The sequence below is a fragment of the Cervus elaphus genome, chromosome 30 (assembly GCF_910594005.1).
Source record: "Cervus elaphus chromosome 30, mCerEla1.1, whole genome shotgun sequence".
NCBI lineage: Eukaryota > Metazoa > Chordata > Mammalia > Artiodactyla > Cervidae > Cervus > Cervus elaphus.
In genome coordinates this window covers 70,061,244-70,083,661 of record NC_057844.1, presented here as the reverse complement: position 1 = coordinate 70,083,661, position 22,418 = coordinate 70,061,244, and the positions used below count along the sequence as shown (strand labels likewise).

Here is a 22,418-nt window from a genome sequence, read left to right as displayed (position 1 = left end):
TTGAAACAGAATTCTTAAGAGTCTGATACAGAAATAAAGGTTCAGAAATTCTTTTGAGATATTAGCAATCTTAATTATCCTGTTTTTATTTTTTAATACTGTGAAAATATAATAAAACTACTGCTTACTGATTAATGGCTTTATGATTAAGTACATATTTCACATTTTGCCTGAGCTGGTGGCTTAGATGATAAAAAATCCACTTGCAATGTGGGAGATCTGCGTTCAATCCCTGAGTTGGGAAGATCCCCTGGAGGAGGGCATGGCAATCCACTCCAGTATTATTGCCTGGAGAATCCCCATGGACAGAGGAGCCTGGCGGGCTACAGTCCATGAGGTTGCAAAAAGCCAGACATGACTGGACTGAGTGACTGAGCACTCACATTTTGCCTAATACAAGTGCAAGCAAGAGAGAATTCGCATAAGAATTCAGTTCAGTTCAGTCGCTCAGTCATGTCCGACTCTGTGACCCCATGAACTGCAGCACGCCAGGCCTCCCTGTCCATCACCAACTCCCGGAGTCCACCCAAACCCATGTCTATTGTGTCGGTGATGCCATCCAACCGTCTCATCCCCTGTCATCCCCTTCTCCTCCTGCCCTCAATCTTTCCCAGCATCAGGGTCTTTTCAAATGAGTCAGCTCTCCACATCAGGTGGCCAAAGTATTGGAGTTTCAGCTTTAGTATCAGTCCCTCCAATGAACACCCAGGACTGATCTCCTTTAGGATGGACTGGTTGGATGGAGTGAGCCAAAAGTATGGATGGAATATTTATTTGCATAAAATAAGAAAAGCAAATGTTTACTCTTGTTTAATGAGAACATGTTCTTTGGCACAAGCTTCACAGAGACTATCAAGAACAGAATTCCTTAGGATAAAGTTTAAAGTAACATGTTGTAGATACCTAGGAATTTCTACAGGACTGTGAGCAATTTGTAAGTTAAATGCACAGAAGGTAAACAGGTTCTTGTATTTCAAACTGTGCTTGTGAAAGGAGTATGTTAAAATCTGCAGTACTACAATACAGTGTTAATTCTGCAGATCAAGACTTCCTGGTGAAATTTTAATGTTTTTACCTCTATCTTGATGCTAAACACCATACAGATGTTAAACATTTAAGCTATTCAGCCTCATTTTCTGTCCTCAGGGTTTATGTATTTATTAAAATTATATTTTTTTCCAAGTCATCTTGCTTTTGGGGCTTAGAACTCATCTTTCTTATGAAATTTTCTTTTTTCTTATTTAAAGAATAATTCTTAAACTAACATATATTAGTATGTTCTATTAGTGAGCACTTTTAAGAGCTTTCAGGCTTTCCTGGCTCAGCTGGTAAAGAATCCACCTGCAGTGCAAGAGATCTGGGTTCGATCCCTGGATTGGGAAGATCCCCTGGGGAAGGGAATGACTACCCATTCCAGTATTCTGTCCTCGAGAATTCCATGGACTCTATAGTCCATGGGGTTGCAAAGAGTCGGACTCAACTGAGCAACTTTCACTTTAAGAGCTGTCAGTGCTCTATGAGCTGAGTAGGCTGTTATTCCCTGATTAACTGGGAATCGAGGACTGGATCCCCACTTGGGAGAGACCAGATCTGACCCCAGGAAACCCAATAAAATTAGAATATGCAGACAGAAGGGAAAATATATAACAAGAGAGTATATTTACACATTAATTTGGGGGGGCCATATGTCATGGTTTATGGGATCCTAGTTCTCTGAACAGGGATTGAATCCAGGTCTATGGCACAAAAAGTGCTGAGTCCTAACCACTGGACACCCAGGAATTCTCTAGATGTTAACTTTTTAAATATAAATTTTGCCTCTCTATGTGATACAGTATCAGGCAAGAATTAAAAGAAGAGGCTTGGGGTCAAAATTACCTTCTTTGGACAAGTCAATAAACTCTGAGCATCTGTTTCCTGCTTTGTAAATGGAGAGGATAATCTCTCCTATTCATATTGATGTGAGAATTAGATTAAACAATGCCTGTGAAATATTTGTGAGGTAGCGTACATGGCAAGCGTCTTAAAATGTTGTCCATTATTGGTATTTGGGAGAGCGGGAGTAACCATCATTTCTCTGTGAGATCGAGAGAAGTGTGGAATTCCTCCAGTCTTACGTGAAAACTTGCTGTTGTGGCCTCTAACAATAAATTGATGTCTTATTTTTCAAATTTTTTGATTGGTCAGGTTTTTAAACAAGCAATATTTTCTTTTCCTTTTGTTTACTGCTTTTGTATATACTTCATTAACAATTCATTTAGAGGCCAGTGTGGTTTGTCAGAAATAGCTGCTCACAGGACAGCATCTTTCTTGAGGAAGAGAGGTGCTCATTAGACTTCCTTCCATAGGTGGTGGTGATGGGCCCTCTGCCTTAGTGATCCGACATTCTAATCAGACTGTTGTCATTCTCTGCAAACTAAAGAATTATCCTGAATTGTGAAAAATCACCATGTACTCTCAAGTGAAAGATTTCATCCAAGAATTTTTTGTATTTGTTCATGTGGCTTCATTGTCTTTGGGTGAAATTTCCCAACTGGTGTGCTCCTAATAGGTTACAAGCATATCAACATGATTCCCCTGCATCTTGGGGCATCAGGACTTGAGTCACTTGCTTCTAGGTCAACATTCTTCTTGGTGTGCACACGTCATGGTCTCTGTCATAGTGTGACAGAAGTACAGAAACACTGGCCATGGTGAGGTGAGTCATCAGATTGGCCTGAAATCCAATCATAGGTGGGAATTGTGTGTGTAGCTTGGATTAGGCTCCTTGGAATTCCTGGGAATATGGAAGAAAGAAATGAGATTGGCTTCGGGGAAGGGATGTTTATTGCATACCAGAATCTTTTGTTTCTTTCTTCAGATGTTGGCTTTTTCCTGTATACTATGTTTGTCTTCTACCAACTTATATAAAGAGTTTGAGACAACTGACAACAAAAGATTCAGAAATTTATATACATAGATACATACAAATGTAAACCCATACATTGTATGTATATATGTGTTTTTATAATATAATATCCAATCCACAGTGAGGGTGGCTATAGTATGACTGATAGGTAGAAATAAAACTCTTAGAGAAAGCCTTTTTTTTTTTTTTGCTCAAAAACTCTGGCTCCTTTTTGCTCAAAATTTTTATCAACTGTGATTATTACCTGCAAATTATTCATGCCACTCATTTTGTTTGTTAAACCAGCCTGTGAAATTCAGGCATCAGTCTCTTAGAATCCTCTAAAAAGTGTTCATGTATCCTGCCTGTTTCTCCAACACTCTATGCCTTGCACAGATCATCATGGATTTGTATCCATCTGAGCTCCTAAACTTCAGAGGCCTTGGCCCAGGCCGTGTGAATCTGCACATCCCCACCACCCCACCTCACTTCCCTATAACAGACAGACACTAATTTTTATTACATTTCTGTCGCCTAAAGCTTTATACCATAATATCATACTTTTCCTGATAAAGATGGAAACTTAAATTAGCATCATACAATGCCTTGATTTTCTATTCTGTGTACATGTGAGCTAAGTCACTTCAGTCATGTCTGACTCTTTGTGACCCTGTGGACTATAGCCCACCAGGCTCCTCTGGGATTCTCTAGGCAAGAATACTGGAGTGGGTTGACATGCCCTTCTCCAGGGATCTACCCAACACAGGGATTGAACCCATATCTCCTGTGTCTCCTGCATTGCAGGCATGTACTTTACCACTGAGTCACTGGGAAAGCCCAGTTCTATTCTACCTGAGGTCTTTTTTTGGTCTGTTTTTGTTTTTGCAGAACTGATAAGTTTAATTCTCAGAGTTGTCAGATGCTACAATGGGTTAAAGGAAAATCAGTAACATAGTTTGATAAAAGTTTAAGGAAAAAAATGCTTTTGCTTCGTTCTTCATCTCTATTGCATTAATCAGCAACTTCATCAAAATCCATTGTGTATAGTTTAAAAAATAAAATTTAGCCATTGGTATATATATATTTTTTCTTTGCCTCCATGTTGTCATTCAGTTGCTCAGTTGTGTCCAACTCTTTGAGACCCCATTAATGGCAGAAAGCCAGGCTTCCCTGTCCTTCACTCTCTCCTGGAGTTTGCTGAAACTCATGCCCATTGGATCAGTGATGCCATCCAATCATCTCATCCTGTCACCCACTTCTCGTTCTGCTCTCAATCTTTCCCAGCATCAGGATCTTTTCTAATGAGTTGGCTCTTCACATCAGGTGGCCAAAGTATTGGAGCTTCAGCATCAGTTCTTCGGATGAATATTCGGGGTTGATTTCCTTTAGGCTTTACTGTTTGATCTCCTTGCTGTCCAAGGGACTCTCAAGAGTCCTCCAGCACCACAGTTTTTTGTTTTTTTTTTTTTTTTTCATTTATTTTTATTAGTTGGAGGCTAATTACTTTACAATATTGTAGTGGATTTTGTCATACATTGACATGAATCAGCCATGGAGTTACATGTATTCCCCATCCCGATCCCCACTTCCACCTCCCTCTCTACCTGATCCCTCTGGGTCTTCCCAGTGCACCAGGCCCGAGCACTTGTCTCATGCATCCAACCTGGGCTGGTGATCTGTTTTACCATAGAAAATATACATGTTTTGATGCTGTTCTCTCGAAACATCCCACCCTCGCCTTCTCCCACAGAGTCCAAAAGTCTGTTCTGTACATCTGTCTGTGTCTCTTTTTCTGTTTTGCATATAGGGTTATCATCACCATCTTTCTCAATTCCATATATATGTGTTAGTATGCTGTAATGTTCTTTAGAAAGCCCAGAGATAAATCCACGAACCTATGGACACCTATCTTCGACAAAGGAGGCAAGGATATACAATGGAAAAAAGACAACTTCTTTAACAAGTGGTGCTGGGAAAACTGGTCAACCACTTGTAAAAGAATGAAACTAGAACACTTTCTAAAACCACACACAAAAATAAACTCAAAATGGATTAAAGATCTAAATGTAAGACCAGAAACTATAAAACTCCTAGAGGGGAACATAGGCAAAACACTCTCCGACATAAATCACAGCAGGATCCTCTATGACCCACCTTCCAGAATATTGGAAATAAAAGCAAAAATAAACAAATGGGACCTAATGAAACTTAAAAGCTTTTGCACAACAAAGGAAACTATAAGCAAGGTGAAAAGACAGCCCTCAGATTGGGAGAAAATAATAGCAAATGAAGCAACAGACAAAGGATTAATCTCAAAAATATACAAGCAACTCCTGAAGCTCAATTCCAGAAAAATAAATGACCCAATCAAAAAATGGGCCAAAGAACTAAACAGACATTTCTCCAAAGAAGACATACAGATGGCTAACAAACACATGAAGAGATGCTCAACATCACTCATTATCAGAGAAATGCAAATCAAAACCACAATGAGGTACCATTACACGCCAGTCAGGATGGCTGCTATCCAAAAGTCTACAAGCAATAAATGCTGGAGAGGGTGTGGAGAAAAGGGAACCCTCTTACACTGCTGGTGGGAATGCAAACTAGTACAGCCGCTATGGAGAACAATGTGGAGATTTCTTAAAAAACTGGAAATAGAACTGCCATATGACCCAGCAATCCCACTTCTGGGCATACACACTGAGGAAACCAGATCTGAAAGAGACACATGCACCCCAATGTTCATCGCAGCACTGTTTATAATAGCCAGGACATGGAAGCAACCTAGATGCCCATCAGCAGACGAATGGATAAGGAAGCTGTGGTACATATACACCGTGGAATATTACTCAGCCATTAAAAAGAATTCATTTGAATCAGTTCTAAGATGGATGAAACTGGAGCCCATTATACAGAGTGAAGTAAGCCAGAAAGATACCTGAGGTCTTTTTAGGCCAAGATCATTTCCCAAGATAAAATTACCTCGGGGGATGAGGTGATAAATGAGTGAATATTCATAGACCTCTTAGCACAGTGCCTTGCATATAGTAAGCACCTGGTAAATGTTGTCTGTTGTTATAATCATTAGCCTTTGAAATAAGCATTTTAAATACTTAGCATAATGATAGGAAGTTGGCCCTACATTGAGAGCAAGCTTAAATGTGTCAAAAGCTTAAAGCAAGCTTAAATTTGCTCAAAAGCAAATTTTGAGCGAAAAGGAGCCAGAGGTTTTAAGCCAAAAAAAAAAAAAAAAAAAAACTTCTTAGACTTTCTCTAAGTTTTCTTTCTACTTTTTGGTCATACTATAGCCACCCTCACTGAGGGCTGGATATTATATGTTGAGAGCAGGCTTAAGTGTGTCATAAAGTTGGACTCCCCACCTCTGTGACTTATGCTTTGTTGTCTCCATCAAGTTGTTTTCCTCTCCCTGTGCTTCAGTGTTTCCATCTGTAAAACAAAATAGTACTATTACTAGATAGGGCTTTACACAGTCAGCTTTACACAGTCAGCATTTAGTAAATGTTAACTATGGTTAGAAAACCGAGAAAGAAAGAATTTCTGTTTCCAAAGTTCAACATTTAATTTTGTCCTACTTTTCTGGACACTGAATGTGTAATTAACCACATCTTTCTCTCCACATGTATAGCTGAGGCTTCTGGATTCCTCACCTGTGATGCCTACTCACTCATCCCTCTACTAACATCTACTGACTTTGGATAGTTTTGGATTCAAGTCCTACTCAAATATTCTCATCTGCCTCATCAGTTTACTGAGTGTATCATAAGAGCTAATACCCAGAAAGTTCTTATCAGAATGTTTGACACATGCAATAAATATCATAATGACCACTGATAATTGTATTTCTTTGGATGGTAAAGCATTTCCTGCCTTTCCAACAAATCTTTTGAGTAAAGGAATTGAATCCCAGCAAAACAGTCAAGTTTATCTTTGAATAGAATCCTTGTTAAGGAGGCCTCTGTACCTATCTTCTCTATTTCAGATGTTTCTATTTATGACTGGTGTGGCGGGTGTGATGGTGGGTGTGATTCCTTGGATTGCAATACCCGTGATTCCCCTTAGCATCATTTTCTTCCTCCTTCGGATATATTTCTTATGGACGTATGGAGATATCAAACGCCTGGAATGTACAAGTGAGTGCCAGGGTTCTCAGGTTGGGATGGCTGAATTCTGTTTATGCCATAATTAACCAGACCCCTGAAATTCTGCAGACTGTCTTCCAGAATTTTTCACTAAGTTGACTCATTGGAAAAGACCCTGATGCTGGGAGGGATTGGGGGCAGGAGGAGAAGGGGGTGACAGAGGATGAGATGGCTGGACGGCATCACCGACTCGATGGACATGAGTTTGAGTAAACTCCGGGAGTTGGTGATGGACAGCCAGGCCTGGCATGCTGCAGTTCGTGGGGTCGTAAAGAGTTGGACACGACTGAGCAACTGAACTGAACTGAACATTGGCTAATTAAATACTATGGCTCCCAAGAGTCAGTGTGGCCCTTAAGCCAAATGGATCTGGTGGCAGGTCAGCTGCAGCTTTTCATTTTAGCACAGTGATTACGAATGTGAGTACCACGAGGATAGGAACTGTTTTTATTTTGTTCATGACATGCTTCCTAACACAGAGCAGCAACTCCATAAACACTTTTCAAAAAAATAAAATGTTTCATCATACTGGAACTAATGTAGAAGGAAACTAGGAGATTTTTCTCTCCTTGAAGTTACTAAAAATGACAAGGAAAGAAAAAGCTCATGAAAAGGAAAAGAGGCATCAGGAAATATACTTCCATGTTAGAGGTGATATATCTGAAAAATACATTCTCTCATATACTCCAAAGATGGCAAATAAATTTCAGTTGTTAAATGCTTTGCAAAGATAAGCCCTGTTATTTTTCAGATTTGCTCTTTATCATCGCCAGTATTTGAGTGATGCCACACTATTTGTGGTCTCCCTTTTCCAAAGTTATTCATTTAAATAGATGCTGAAAATAATCCCCTTAGGAGGACACAGGAAAGAGATCCATTTAGTATGCATTTAGTCTATTTTTCCATTCAAGTCCCTAGTTTTAGAATAATGGGGAACACATTTTATGATTAATTATTCCATTATGCAGGTAATCATAGAGGATGAAATAATTCAGAGATTATCTCACTATTAATGCATAAACATATTTCATCAATATTAAAACAAAAAATCATAAGGAAAGAATTGTTACATGTCTTTTCAAAAAGGTATAAAAGGACAGTAGCCAAAAAGCAAGGAAAGATGTTTTTATCAGAAATTCCAAAGATAGATAATTATTGCAAATTCACACCAACTTGACTTTGTGGAAAACAAGCCAAAAAGACAAGCATATTGATCCCATGACTTTTGTATTTACTAAATGGGGAAAAAATCTAAATTCATCAAGATAAAGGAGTTTTGGGTTGTAGCATTTGCATATTTTTAATAATAAACTATTGAGAGACATTTATCCTAAGTATTTGCATAAAGGATAGTGTCATTTTTATAATCTATAAAAAATTTAACTGTTCAAGAGAACTAGCTGACCTCTGGTCTTATGAGGTGTTTAGATAGATGGGGAGCAGTAGAGTCCAGGTGTGTGTGATGTCCTGCTCATGTGACTTGGTAGGATGGTAGGACCTGGGGAGGCAGAAGAGGAAGTGATGAGCTCCATCCAGTCTTCTGCGTGGACAAAGCGTCAGATGTTTTATGATCTGAGGCCACCCATGAAACTGAGTCATTCGGCAGTCTTGTTGCAAAGCAGGTGTCTGGTACATTCAAAGAAGGATTGTCCCAGAAGGAACATGTGACTGAGATTTATGCTTGGAGAATGTGCCACTTCCTTTCATATGGAAATGGAGAAAAGGATACCTCCTGAGGCTTTTTCAAGGAGCAGTACAGGATTTTCTCAGTGTTTGATCTGAAGAGTCTGAGAATTTTGGCCCTATCCCTGTGAATATTGGTGTTTGTTGCACTCTAACAAGCTGCCACAATATTAGACAATAAATTCAACCCAACCCAAGTAACCTCCTCCACACCCCAGATAACCAAATATGGTGGCCAGTTGATTAGAGCTATTTAAATTTTCTCTCTAGGTGATGGGTCTGTGCCATAAATACTGCCACTGTTTTCTTTAAATAGTAACTGATAGTAAAAAAAAGTCACTGCTGAGGAACCAGCAAAAAGAAAGACACCCATTTGCTTTCTTCAATTGCATAAGCTTGCTTCATCCTTGTACTCTGAAGGACTACTGGCATCTTGAGGTTTATTTTCAGATCCAAGTGCCTAGCTGCCTCTGGAAACTTAGCTTAATTTTTGTCATCTTAATGACACATCTACAGCTGATTATAATTTTTATTTTTTTGCACATTTTTACAAAAGTAAGCACAACAATGATCAGTCATGGAGAAGTACATAAAACTAAATGATGCTTAGCTGCCTTTCTCTAGCCAACTCTTTCCATTTGGCAGTGCCTGAATGATGAAGCCATATCCAAATTCTGTCTGAAAAGGTTCTGTGGTCAACTAGCAATGTCTGCCATGGTCATCACTAGCGAAGGGTTAGCACGTGTGTCACATATATCCAGACCATGACTCCTCAAGTCTGCTGTTTTAAGGGGTTCTCATGCCAGATTCCCAGGGACTTTGTTCACCTGAAGGTATTTAGTAAGATGTGCAGTCATGGCTAAGACTATTGGATATTAGTTGAGTAAGATTTTGAAGTTTTCTGAACATAAATGGCAGAGTCTGGAGAAAAATGCCTATAGTCACACGTGGGTGTCCTTAACCCTTCTCCTTCTGAGACAGTGCAGCTGTGACTGAAAACACAGCTTTGGGAATAAGACAGAGTTGTGTCTGACACCCAGCTCACCACTGAACAGTGAGTGTTCTTAGTCCCTCAGTCTCAGGGTCCTTATGAGGATTTCTTGAGTGAGTGCTTATAAAGTACTTGTTGGCCATTTCCAAAGGCATAGAGGCTTGAACGTGAGGGAATTAAGAACACAGTAACAACTAGCAGGTCTCAGGAAGCGTGAATGATGACCTGCAACAAGAAAGTCAGCCCTGGGTCTTTGCATGCAGTTCCCCCTGCCAGGGAAGATCAGCAGTCCTTGTGGGGTGCGTCCCCAAGTATCCCCAAGGTTGTGGAAAACACAGCTGTCAGTCACGCGTCTGTGACTGTGGACTGACACCATGGCTGTGACCTAGTCTTCTTCAGGACAGTGAGCTCAGTTCTTCTGGGAAAAGAGGATGTAACATTGGACAAGACAAGACCAGAGCCTTCACATTCTCTTTTCCCTGTTCTAGTTAATTTTCTTTGCAGATCTTCTGTTTCACTCATCCTGGCTTCCTGCTTAGCCCTAGTGGGATTTTAAACAAGCAGGATGATTTTTCACAGGTCAGCATTCCCTCTGGCCCACTGTAACTTTTGGGTATGAGGTGAGGTAGGTGATGGGGTATTTGGCTTCCCTGGTGTTCAAGGCTGAGGTGACACCTGGTTTCTAAAGTCAACCCTACCCTCCATCCCTGCTGGAGAGAATCAGCTGCACTTTGATCTCCTGATGAGGGAAGCAGGTGAGGGAGGCCACACTGACGAGTTCATTCCAGGACTCTCCCCGGGAGAGAGGCACGTCTACTTCCTCCTCAGAAGCTTTGTCTGTGATGGATAGTGTTGATGTCACAACATTTGCTCTGGGAATGAAAGTGTGGTTCTGGTGAGTGTTCAACACTCTCTGAAACTGGGTTCTCTGCATCAGTACACTGAGCCCCGGAATTCACCTGCATCATCCCTGTGAGTACCGTGTGTCCAGATGGACTGATTTTCTAGGGTCTGGTTGGAACACCTGCTGAGGGTTCAGAAAAGGCCTGAACAGAGCTCCCAGCCCTTCTTATCTGGACCAGGAGCTTAGTCTGTGTTCATGTTGCTGTCTTTAAAGTATAAAGTTAAAGGAAGCTAAAATAAATAAAAGTTGAGGGTCACTCAATAGAATGTAGAGAGAGAACAGTGTGGATGCTGAAGTAAGACCACAGACATGCCCTTGGACAGTCAAAAGCACCAGCAAATCACTTTAGGCTCTTTGCCTGAGTTAGATTCAAGGGGAAATGTTAGATCAAGTCCTGGTTCAAAGAAGGTTTTTTCTTTTAAAGAATATTACAGCTGAGGGCCTCTAACAGTTAGGGTTCCTGGTCACGTGTCCCAGTCAGGAAGTAGCCCCAGGGCTCAGTGGATGGTCAGCTGGCCCCCAGCCCAGGCTGTCCTTCCCCAGCCCAGGGCTTCCCAACTCCTCTGAGCCCCAGTGTCTCACAGGAGGAAGCCTGTTCCTTCCTTGCTGGTAGAACCAGTGACACTAAGCGGAAGAAGAGGTTCTGTGTCTTTGCCCGTCTGTACCCCAGCCCACCTCCGACACACACCTGCAGTGCCTGTGTCCCTGTCAGTAGTGGCTGAACCGTCACCCACACAGGCATTCAGGTGCTGGACTAAGGAGTGAGGACTTGAAAATAATTTGGAGATTTGCCCTTGATTCTTTTTCCCCATCATTTTATAAAGTCTCTGTAGCCTCCTATTATGATGTTCACTTCCCCTAAATATCCAGGTTTTACTAACAGGTCTTCTCTAGGAGATGCACAGGTAACAAAGTGACGTCAGTATTTCCTGCTGATAAAACACAAGTTATCTATCACTCATCCCAGACAGAAGTCACAGGCTCACTATCTGCCCCTGACAACAGCAGGTTACAGCCTTGTCCATGGTGGGAATGAGACCATAAGGGGTCTTTACTGCCCAGCAGCCTGCAGCCCACCTGTTCCCTGATGTGCAGGAGCCTGACCCTGGTACTCATGGTCAGTTGTGCTCTTAGAGAAGATGGAGGAAAATGGATGACCAGTGATATGACACCAGACCCCAAACCCACATGAAATCATTCAAGACAATAGCCTCTAAGGCCACTGTCCAATTCTAAAAGGGTGATATGAGTGTCACAGCCACAGTGACTTCCAAACACCAGGATAGGTATCCAGCAGGCAGATATAAAAACATCCATCAGGTTCCCAGAGCAGAAGTCAAGACTATTCAAAGACCCCTTGTCTGCCAGGTCCTGTGGGCACAAGGGTGGTGCAGAATCAGGTGCTCCATGACCCACACAGAGGCTCCTGGTGCAGATGCAGGGAGAGCCCCAGGATGGGGCAGATGGCAGACTGTTCGCTCTCCTTTCTCATCTCACCCTGTCCTGTGTCTGGCTCGGGTCCAGGGTTGGGGATGTACTGACTCTATCCCAGCCCTTAGGCTAATCATCTAAGGTGGAGACAAAACACAGGTAGCTCATCAAAATTCAGGGTGGTGAGTACTCTCACAGAGAATTAAATTTTAAAATTCCACTGACTCAAACATTTGTGAACAGTAATTTCCACCCAGAGGGATGTCAGGGAAGAATAAGGAGGGAGGCCTTATTTGAGGAGAACCTACTGAATGAATTAGCAAAGAATTTCATTATCTAAATCTAGCTCCAGTTTGAATGTGGTCCAATATGGTTTCAAAACATATCTTTGATTTCCAGGTTGTTAAAGTGAAGCTTGCTTTAAGCAAGAGTTTGAGGGTCCTCGTAGAGAAACCTCTTGAGAAATGATGTCATTTTTCCTCCCCCAGGCAGCCCGCCAGGAAGCCCCAGGTGTGCCGTTTGGCAGGATGTGTGACCACAGAGCCTGGGAGGCAGTGGGTTTTCTTGCATCCAGCCTCCCTGACTTTCTCTGTTATGTGTCTTCCCCAGCTCGGAGCCCGGTGTTTTCCCACTTAGCATCTTCTCTCCAAGGACTCTGGAGCATCCGGGTGTACAAAGCTGAACAGAGGTTTCAGGAAGTGTTTGATGCACACCAGGATTTGCACTCAGGTCTGTACGTTTCTGGAGATGATTTCTAAGGATGGGATGTGCTGCCTTCTGAGGCTGACTCCCTCTCGGGTGGCCTGGCTGGCCAGCATCTCTCTCTGTGCCTCCCCTCATTCCCCTCTGCACACCTGCCTCCCCGACCCCTTCCTCTCAGCATCCTCTCTGTGCTCCTCTATTCCCCTGTCACACCCCTACTTTTCTCCCCCTTATGGCCTTGTATTGTCCAATTGTCACCACGTCCTATGGTTTTGTCCCTTTAGGACAGGAGTCAATGAACATTTTTTTGCAGAGAGCCAGATAGTAAACATGGTAGACTTTGTGTGCTGTGCTGTCTCTGTTGCAGCTACTCACCTTTCATGTTGTAGCACGAAGACAGACAAAGGGACTATATCAGCAAATGGCCCTAGCTGTGTTCCAACAAAACTTTATTTTCAGAACCACATGGTGGATTATTCCTGGCCCCCAGACTCTAGTTTGCCAACTTTCTTTTCAGAGCATGCAGAGTGGCAGGCGTGATTAAGGCAAATCATTTCCTGATTTGTTGCTCACTTGATACAAAGAAATTATTTTTGTGGATGTCAGTGAAATATTTTCCCTAGGTGGTGATTTCAGAATATGCTCTAGGTCTGTAAAATCCTGCCTCATCTTTAAACTCTTTATTGCATTTTTCAAGATAAGGTATCATTTTGAAAGCCATGTGCAGATCCTTTTAGCTGATGGTCATTTTAGATACTGGCTCCCTGGAGAAGGAAATGGCAACCCACTCCAGTATCCTTGCCTGGAGAATCCCATGGACAGAGGAGTCTGGCAGGCTACAGTCCATGAGGTCGCAAAGAGTCAGTCACGACTGAGTGACTAAGCACACGTAAGATTAAACACTGTGCAGTGCCCTGTAGTAAGTGCTGAAGATGCTGGAAACAGGGTGAACTGTGCTGTCTGCTGTCAGAGAGCTGGGAACTGTAGACCATATGAGAGGATGATCTTCATATCGAGCCCTAGTACTACAGGAAACACACCAATGAGACCATTTTTCCATCTTCTTTATGACTATAATATTTCTGTTTATAACCTGTGGGTTGAAATTTTCAGTGCATGCTTTCCACAAAGCCCCTGGAGTGATTCCTATGTGTCCTATACATTGTCTGGTATCAGAACCTAGCTTTCTGGATCTTCGGGCTCCTTGGTTGTGTAACTTTGCTGTCCTACCTTGTGTAAAAACCTTGTGTAGCTTAACTGAGAGAAGTGTTCTCCCTCGCTCGAAGCAGCTAACATGATATTTCTACTTGTTTATTGTGGTTCACAAATCCAGAGTCTTGGTTCTTGCTTTTGACCACATTTCAATGGTTCGCCGTGCGTCTGGATGTCATCTGTGCCGTCTTTTTCATTGTCATTTGTTTTGGGTCCCTGATGCTGGCAAAAAGTAAGTACAGATGTGAATAACTGTTTGTGGTATGGTTATAATTTATACCTGCATTAAGTTGTTAAATTGAACTCTTGCTACTTTGTCTGACATCATATACCCTTTGTTTCTAATGAGTTGTATTAAAATGTTTGCAGCATTTCATTCCACAGTGTGACCAAGGAGGGGAGTTATTTGGGTCTTGATGAGACCTTTTATCCCTTTATCTTTCTTTGAATGAGTTGAGGTTTATGCATCTGTAGCAGGCAGACTTCTGAACATTCTGGGTAGTGTCCTGTAGTTGGGGAAGAGAGAACCAAGTTTGCAATTAAGTTTTTTCTCCAGTTTAGGGCTTTAGGTTTTAGCTCTAGGTCTACTCAGATCTCTTGGTTGTAGGTGCCTGGTACACTGGAGTGGGAAGATACTCTGTAGGATAGAACACTATCCTCACGACTGTGTGGGTACCAGATGAGCAGATGTTGGTGTGAGTGGCATGAATTCACCATCTGTAATTGCTCCATAGTAACAAAACTGAATCACAGTTTTTAATAATGGAAAAATGAAAGTAGTATTTAGATTTGAAAGCAGAGGCTCTTGGAAACCTTGTTTTTTGTGATTTATTCCTATAGCTGTGCTTTCCTTTGAAAGTGCTGGATAATAGTTCTCAAAACCATATGACCAAAGTTTGAATGATGCCATTATTTCTCACCTGTATGATGCTGTCAAGTGTGCCTCAGTCCTCTTGGGATTAATGAACTAATAGTCTTTATGAATTCACAAATAGTGAGGGACAGGGAAGCCTGGTATGCTGCAGTCCATGGGGTCGCAAAGAAATGGACACGACTTAGAGACTGAACAACAACATGAATTTATAATGAGGTTTTTTGTTTGTTTGCTTTTTTTCCCATTGTATCATGGTCTCAATCAACACATATTAAAAGTATAAGTAATATACTACCATTATATGCAAGGGATTCAAATATTATAAAGGAATCTTTCTGGTAAAAGGACAGAAAGAGCCGGGTTTGGAGTTAAGAATGGGACTGAGTTATCTCTTCAACAAGTTGTATTGTGAAAGTTGGACAGCTATATGTAAATCAATGAAGTCTGAACACACCTTCACACCCTTCACAAAAATAAACTCAAAATGGCTTAAAGACTTAAACATAACACATGACAGCATAATACTCCTGGAAGAGAACATATGCAAAACAAACAGTCTCTGACATAAATTGTACCAATGTTTTCTTAGATCTGTCTCCCAAGGTGATAGAAATAAAAGCAAGAAAAGCAAATAGGATCTAATCAAACTTACAAGCTTTTGTACAACAAAGGAAACCATAAACAAAACAAAAAGACAACCTGCAGACTAGGAGAAAATATTTGCAAATGACATGACCTACAGTGCTTAATTTCCAAAATGTGCAAACAGCTCATATAACTCAGTAACTATCAAGCTAATTAAAAAATGGACAGAAGACTTAAATAGACATTTCTCCAAAGGAGACATACAGATAACCAAGAGGCATGTGAAAAGATGCTTACCATTGCTAACTATTAGAAAGATGCAAAGCAAAATTACAAAGAGGTACCACTCCACACCAGTCAGAATGCCCATCATTGAAAAGATTACAAATAGTAAAAACTGAAGAGAATGTGGAGGGAAGGGAACCCTCCCACTCTGTTGGTGGGAATGTAAACTGGTACAGTCACTATGGAAAACAGTATGGAGGTTTCTCAAAACACTAAAAATAGAGTTGTCATATGACCCAGCAGTTCCACTCCTGGGTATATATCAGAAGAAAACTATAATTCAAAAAGATATATCCATCCCTATGTTTACAGCAGCACTATTCACAATAGCCATGCCATGGAAACTATCTAAATATTCATGAGTAGATGAACAGATAGAGTAAGATGTGGTATTTATATACAATGGTATATTGCTCAGCTATTAACAAGAATGAAATAATGCATTTTCAGCAGCATTGGATGGACCTAGAGATTATCATACTATGTGAAATAAGTCAGATAGAGAAAGACATATGATACTATTTACATGTGGAATCTAAAATATGACATGATTGAACTTATCTATGAAACAGAACAGACTCACAGACATAGAAAACAGACTTCTGGTTGCCAAGAGTGAGGTGAGATGGGGGAGAGATGGACTTTGGAACTTGGGATTAGTAGATGCAATCTACTATATATGTAGAATGGATAAGCAACAAGGCCCTACTATATAGCACAGGGAACTATATTCAATATCTTCTGATAAACCATAATGGAAAAATATATGAAAATGAATGTACATATAACTGAATCATTTTGCTATACAGCAAAAATGAATGCAACATTGTAACTTAACTATACTTCAATAAAATAAGTTTTTTAAAAAAGATTGGGACTGACTTTATTCCCCTTTCTCTTCCTCATTTAGCTTTGAATCCAGGGCAGTTTGGCCTAGTGCTTTCTCTTGCCCTCACATTCACGTGGATATTCCAGTGGTGCGTCAGACAAAGTGCTGAAGTTGAGAAAATGGTGATGTTTATCTTGATGTTCTTAGCCTTTTCTAGTCTCCTTGTTATTAAATGGCATAAAAGCAGTTCTTATGTAAAATATTAGACTTGTTATTTTTACATTGTGGGTAATAGTTTTTTAGATTCTTCCTCCATCTGTTAAAAATGAATATAAAATAAAATATAGACATATTTTTTCTCAGTCTTATGTGTACCATGTCAACAGGTTTTATATTTATCACAAGATGTCTTCAAAAATAATAAATGTCTCTGTACCAGAGAGGCCCTGAAATCCTGGGAAGGATACAAGTTAATTTCTTAAGGACTAGTTTATTTTTGTTCCTTAATGGGTAATTCCTCATTTTTGGTAAAAGTAGAATTTAAAATTTTAAAGTTGGTTATTTAATTAATTGGTATTTCTGCACCCACCTCCATGTTAGCATTTATTTTTGTATGTACTGAACGCCTGAATTTGATGGTGTCGCTTCTTTTGGGTAGGATAAACTCCCTCTCAGAATGTGCTATCAGAAGTATCAAGTTGTGGCTGTTAAGGAGGATTTAGTGTGTAAATTATGTCCTGTCTTGAATATTTGCACCTTCATCTAAAGGGAGGAAAACAGTAAAAATAAAATCATTCCACTTCTAGCTCCTGATAGAGTAGAAAGTTTGACTAATTATTAAAATGAGGTTTGATGATCTTTCAGGTCTGCTCATCCGTAACACACGGCCCTTCTGAAGCCACGGATTATGTACCGATGTCCATAAATATTCTTTTCTTTGACAAAATTCTCTTGTTTTTTTATTCAGGTATGAAAAGTGAATCAATAAAATCTTACCATTCATCTTTCTAATTCTTTTAGTTTTAATACCATGTTGAAGGAAGTAGCCATAAGCAAGTGTTGCAAGAAAATAGCATATTATCAAAGTCCTCCTTAGATTCCCACTTCTGTCCTTGGAGAATGATAAGACCTGGGATATTCTTAACCACGTAAAAGCAGATATAAAGATAAAAAAGCAAAACATCTCATTTACAGTCTCTGAACATGCATAAACCAGACTTTCCATTCCTAACCCATGTGATATCATATGTCTTTCAGATGGTGTCAGCAGAAAGGGTGGTTGAATATATGGAGCTTGAGAAAGAAGCGCCCTGGGAATACGAGTATCGTCCGCCACTGGACTGGCCCCATGAAGGAGAGCTTGCCTTTGAGGACGTGAACTTCACGCATACCTTAGATGGGCCTCTGGTGTTGAAGGATCTGACAGAATGCACCGAATCAAAAGAAAAGGTTTGTTTACACCATTTGCCTCTTTAAAATCCAGCTAAAGATTTAGCAACATCTGCTGTTGGCTTCCTTGTCGGTGTATCAGGGAGACTCTGTTTCTCTGTGGATGTGGATTAGATCAGTGACATTGTTGGGAGTCTTTCCTGGAAACTAACCATGGACTGGGGATCTCAGCATTTCCTTCCCCGTGTCGTGAGCTGTTCAAGGTGGTTAGTAGATTCTGGGCTCCTGAGCTGAACTTAACCTGACCTGGGATACTATATGTCAGGGGTCTGCAACCTCTGGGATCTAATACCTGATGATCTGAAGTGGATTTGAGATAATAATAATAGAAATAAACTGCACAATAAATGTAATGTGCTTGAATCATCCCAAAACCATCCCCTCCCACCCTCCTACCTCCAGTCTGTAGAAAAATCATCTTCCACAAAACAGGTCTCTGGTGCCAAAAAGACTGGGGACCACTGTGTATATGATACCTGATTACTCTTGCTGACTCTTGGAAGTCAGTCCTAGATCCCTGTTCCTAACCCTCAAATATCTCCTTCCTACCCATCTTTATTCTTTGTATTTCTGAAATCTTCTCATCCTCTGTTATACCCTTCAGTTACAGCCTCCTCCTCTGTCCTTTGGTCTTTTCTGTAGACTTGTCCTCCACTCACCCACACTGAGCTGTCATCCCCCTGACCTCCCACCCACAAGCTGCTTCTTTCTTTAGCACAGGTCTGGTCCTTACTGGCCTGGGCAAACTGCTTCTGGAACCCCAGTGCAATCCTAGGTCCACTCCAAATAGGGATGGTATGGCTAGCTCGGGGCCATCAGAGAAGAGTCTAGAATCATGACTCAGAGGTGAGGAACCAGAGTCCCCAGCTGGAGGTCGGGCCCAGAGATACACTCAAAGTTGCTGAAAGCAAATTGAATGGAGCAGGGGAAGATCCATGTGGGAGACAGCAGAGAGATCCTGCCAATGTCCATGTCTTTTGGTGATGTTCCTTCTACACTCAGTTGAGGCCCTTGCCTGGGACCAAGGCAGAGTTTTAAAAAAGACAATGAACTAGAACAGACAAGGTGATAGGAAGTTCCACCTACCTCTCCTGCCTTGAGTCCTAACATACACATACCCCCTGTACTCAGGTCACGTATAGATCCCCCCAAAGCACTGAATCCTCCCACTTCCAGGGTGCATGCTTACCCTGTACCTCAGAGACCCTTCCCTTCTGTCATCTGGATAGTGGATATCTCCTCAGTTTCTCAGTCAACTTTAATGCATCTGCCTCTTTAAGCCCCTCTATGCTTCCACAGAATCTTATGTAATCTTTTAAGATAGCATGTATGGTACATTTGTGTTCATAGCTGTTCATAGCTGCCAAAATTGGAAGCAACTGAAATGTTCATGTTGAAAGTGAGTGGATAAACAAAATGTATGATATCCTTAAAATGAAATATTATTCAGCCTTAAAAGAGGAAGAAGACTCTGACCCATGGATGAACCCTGAGGATATCATGATATATGAAACAAGCCATATGTGAATACTGTATGATTCTACTTATATGAGGTTCCTACAGTAGTCAAATTCATGAAGACAGGAAGTAGGATGGTGGTCTCCAGGGATGGGGGAGGAGCAATGGGGAGTTGTAGTTTAATGGGTATAAAATTTCAGTTTTTAAAGGCAAAAAATATTCTGGAAGTTGGCTACAAAACAATGTGAATGTGCTTAACACTAAATCGTCCACTTAAAATGGTTAAGCTGGTAAATTTTATGTTATGTAAAATTTACCACATTTAAATAAAGGTAGCATCTATGGCATGCTTTATAATTTTGGGTCTGTATCTCGAAGAACTCTGAGGCTTCTTAAGATCAGGGAGCATCTTGTTGTCATCTTTGTTCCTCAGAAAGTGGCATTCTGCAGGGCACACAGAGGGTGCTGGGGGACTTAATGTGAGCAACCAGTAACCAAAACACACACACAAGACAACTTGTAAACAGCTGATTACCTAGAATGTTAAATATTTAAATAACCACTCTATAACTCTCCACCACAGACCTATCTAGTGGACTATAACCATTATTTAATGACTGATACTCTTGAGACATGAAAGAATAAATAATCAACTCAATGTCCAAATGATCCCCAGGGAGCAGCTTCAGTTAGTCACACGGCAAAAGCCAGCTCCCAATTATTTCCAGTTCCCTTGTAGGTCAGAAAAGAAGTGAGGCCTGCACTCTAAGTGAGGTTAATGGAAAGACATTAATCTCAGCTCTTGATAAAATCCTGTCCCTGATAGCACTGAAGGCTTGTCAGTGTTTGTCAGTAGACAATGTGTCTGTCAGATTTCCCATTGTACAAAATTCTGTTAATTTGTACTAATCCTAAATTTCCTCAGAAGCCAAAAATATGAATTATCATTATATGAAACTCTGTAGTACAACTTAGGAACATAGCAAACTTGTATTCTTCCATCTTAAATTTCCCAAATCATAGGATTACCTAAGATTCTAAAGTGTTTGAGAGAAAATTAAATTTGCACAGTTTTAATAACTATGATAATGTGACTTTTGATCTGTGTCTTGGTCCACTCAGCGTCACCATTAGTTTCTTTTTTTTTTTACCATTAGTTTCATTTCTGTGTTGGGAGATTACACCTGGGTAGTGTGTTCATGAAGCCATTTCACTTCACAGTTGTTAACCCCCATTTTGCTGCTGCTGCTGCTAAATTGCTTCAGTCATGTCCCCATAGACAGCAGCCTGCCAGGCTCCCCCATCCCTGGGATTCTCCAGGCAAGAACACTGGAGTGGGTTGCCATTTCCTTCTCCAATGCATGAAAGTGAAAAGTGAAAGGTCGCTCAGTCGTGTCTGACTCTTAGCGACTCTATGGACTGCAGCCTACCAGGCTACTCCGTCCATGGGATTTTCCAGGCAAGAGTACTGGAGTGGGTTGCCATTGCCTTCTCCAAACCCTGTTTACACTCCTGCTTACTTGTCCCAGCCCCCATCACTCCAGGACACTGCTTTGGTGTAGAATTTGATTGGGAGAGGTAGCTGTGGGGGGTTGGGGGAAAGAGGGATGTGGGAGTGAGCCAGCCCAGCAGAAGTGGGGCTTTATTCTCTTTCCATTATGTCCTCTGTTGTTCTGATTCCTGGAAGTTAGAGTCAATATGAAAGTGTAGTAGGTACTATGCAGGTTTCTAAATCATGAAAGAAATAGTGAGTAAAAATAAAGAACCAATATAAGGTAAATGAGGCTTCCCTGGTGGCTCAGTTGTAAGAATCTTCCTGCATTGCAGGAGAGCCAGGTTCAATCCCTGGGTTGGGCAGATACCCTGGAGAAGGGAATGGTAATCCAGTCCAGTATTCTTGCCTGGAGAATTCCATAGACAGAGGAGTCTGATGGGCTACAGCCCATGAGGTCACAAAGAGTCAGACAGGGCTGAGAGACAAACACTTTCTTTCAATTTCATAAGGTAAATAGTACCCTAGGTTTCCTGGTTAGATTCTGAACATGGGGTGTATTTTTCATTTAGAAGATTTTGTGGTTGATTTGATCATTTTGGAGAGTCCTGGGCCATTTTAAAGCATTTTCAAGCTCTGGAGGTAGATTGAGTTCAGTTGTTTTTTGTTTGTTTCTTTGCTGAGAGCTATTTCCTAGATAATTTATTTTTACAGACACTTATTAGACTTCGCTCTAATGTGCCAAATATTATTTTCCTACCTTTTATCTTTGTTTACATATTATTTTCTCAGCAGCCCTTCTCCTCACTCCTAGACTGCCACCTTACATAGGTGGTTTCCTAATTCCTTGTGACTTGGACTGTGGTACAAGCCAGCACCTGCATCTCCTGGGAGCTTCTTAGAAATACAGTCTCTCAGGCTCACCAGACCTCTTGACTCAGCATTGCATTTGAACAAGACCTCCCAGTAAAGTCCTTTCTTTTCCATGGGCAGTTTTTGATGAGTGATCACCTGTGATTTCCAAGAAATGTCCTTTGACAATTTGAAGGGGAGCTAATGAATCATCTAAACCCCTGTTGTGACTGAGCATGAAGCTCTAGAAAGCTCTGTGGCACTTACCTACAGATTTCCTTTTCTGTTCTGCAGATTACACCTTTACATTGTAATTTAATACCATGTGATTCCACTGCATTTATTTGCATCTTTTCCTTGAGTCTGTCTTCATCACGGGCAGTTTCCATCCTGCTGTCTGTCCTTCCCCACACCAGCCCCTACAGGGACTGGAGGGATTTCCCACGGCTCAGCCCTGTCTGGACCTGAAGTCAGAGACAGCCTCACACAGCAGCATATGTGTGCCTCTTTCACCACCTGATGGTATCAGAAATGAGTCTTGCTGCCCCAAGTAGGGCCCAAGGTTTGTTTGGCCTGTTCCCCAGGCACTGTGTACCCCACTTAACTGCAGGTTTCTCTCCA

At 41.1% G+C, this 22,418-nt stretch overlaps 1 protein-coding gene across 2 annotated transcripts in view; it reads left to right on the top strand.

The window, feature by feature from the left end:
• Positions 1-22,418, top strand: part of LOC122686751 (ATP-binding cassette sub-family C member 4-like) — a 2,082,459-nt gene that overhangs the window by 2,035,144 nt on the left and 24,897 nt on the right. The window contains exons 21-25 of one of the 2 annotated variants that reach the window (XM_043891986.1): positions 6,891-7,041; positions 12,669-12,788; positions 14,095-14,205; positions 16,628-16,728; positions 17,804-17,995. The exons of the other annotated variant lie outside the window; for it this stretch is intronic. Of the exons in view, the coding sequence (XP_043747921.1) occupies positions 6,891-7,041; positions 12,669-12,788; positions 14,095-14,205; positions 16,628-16,728; positions 17,804-17,995 (675 nt within the window). The remainder of the gene's footprint in view (positions 1-6,890; positions 7,042-12,668; positions 12,789-14,094; positions 14,206-16,627; positions 16,729-17,803; positions 17,996-22,418) is intronic. 2 annotated transcript variants of the gene reach the window in all.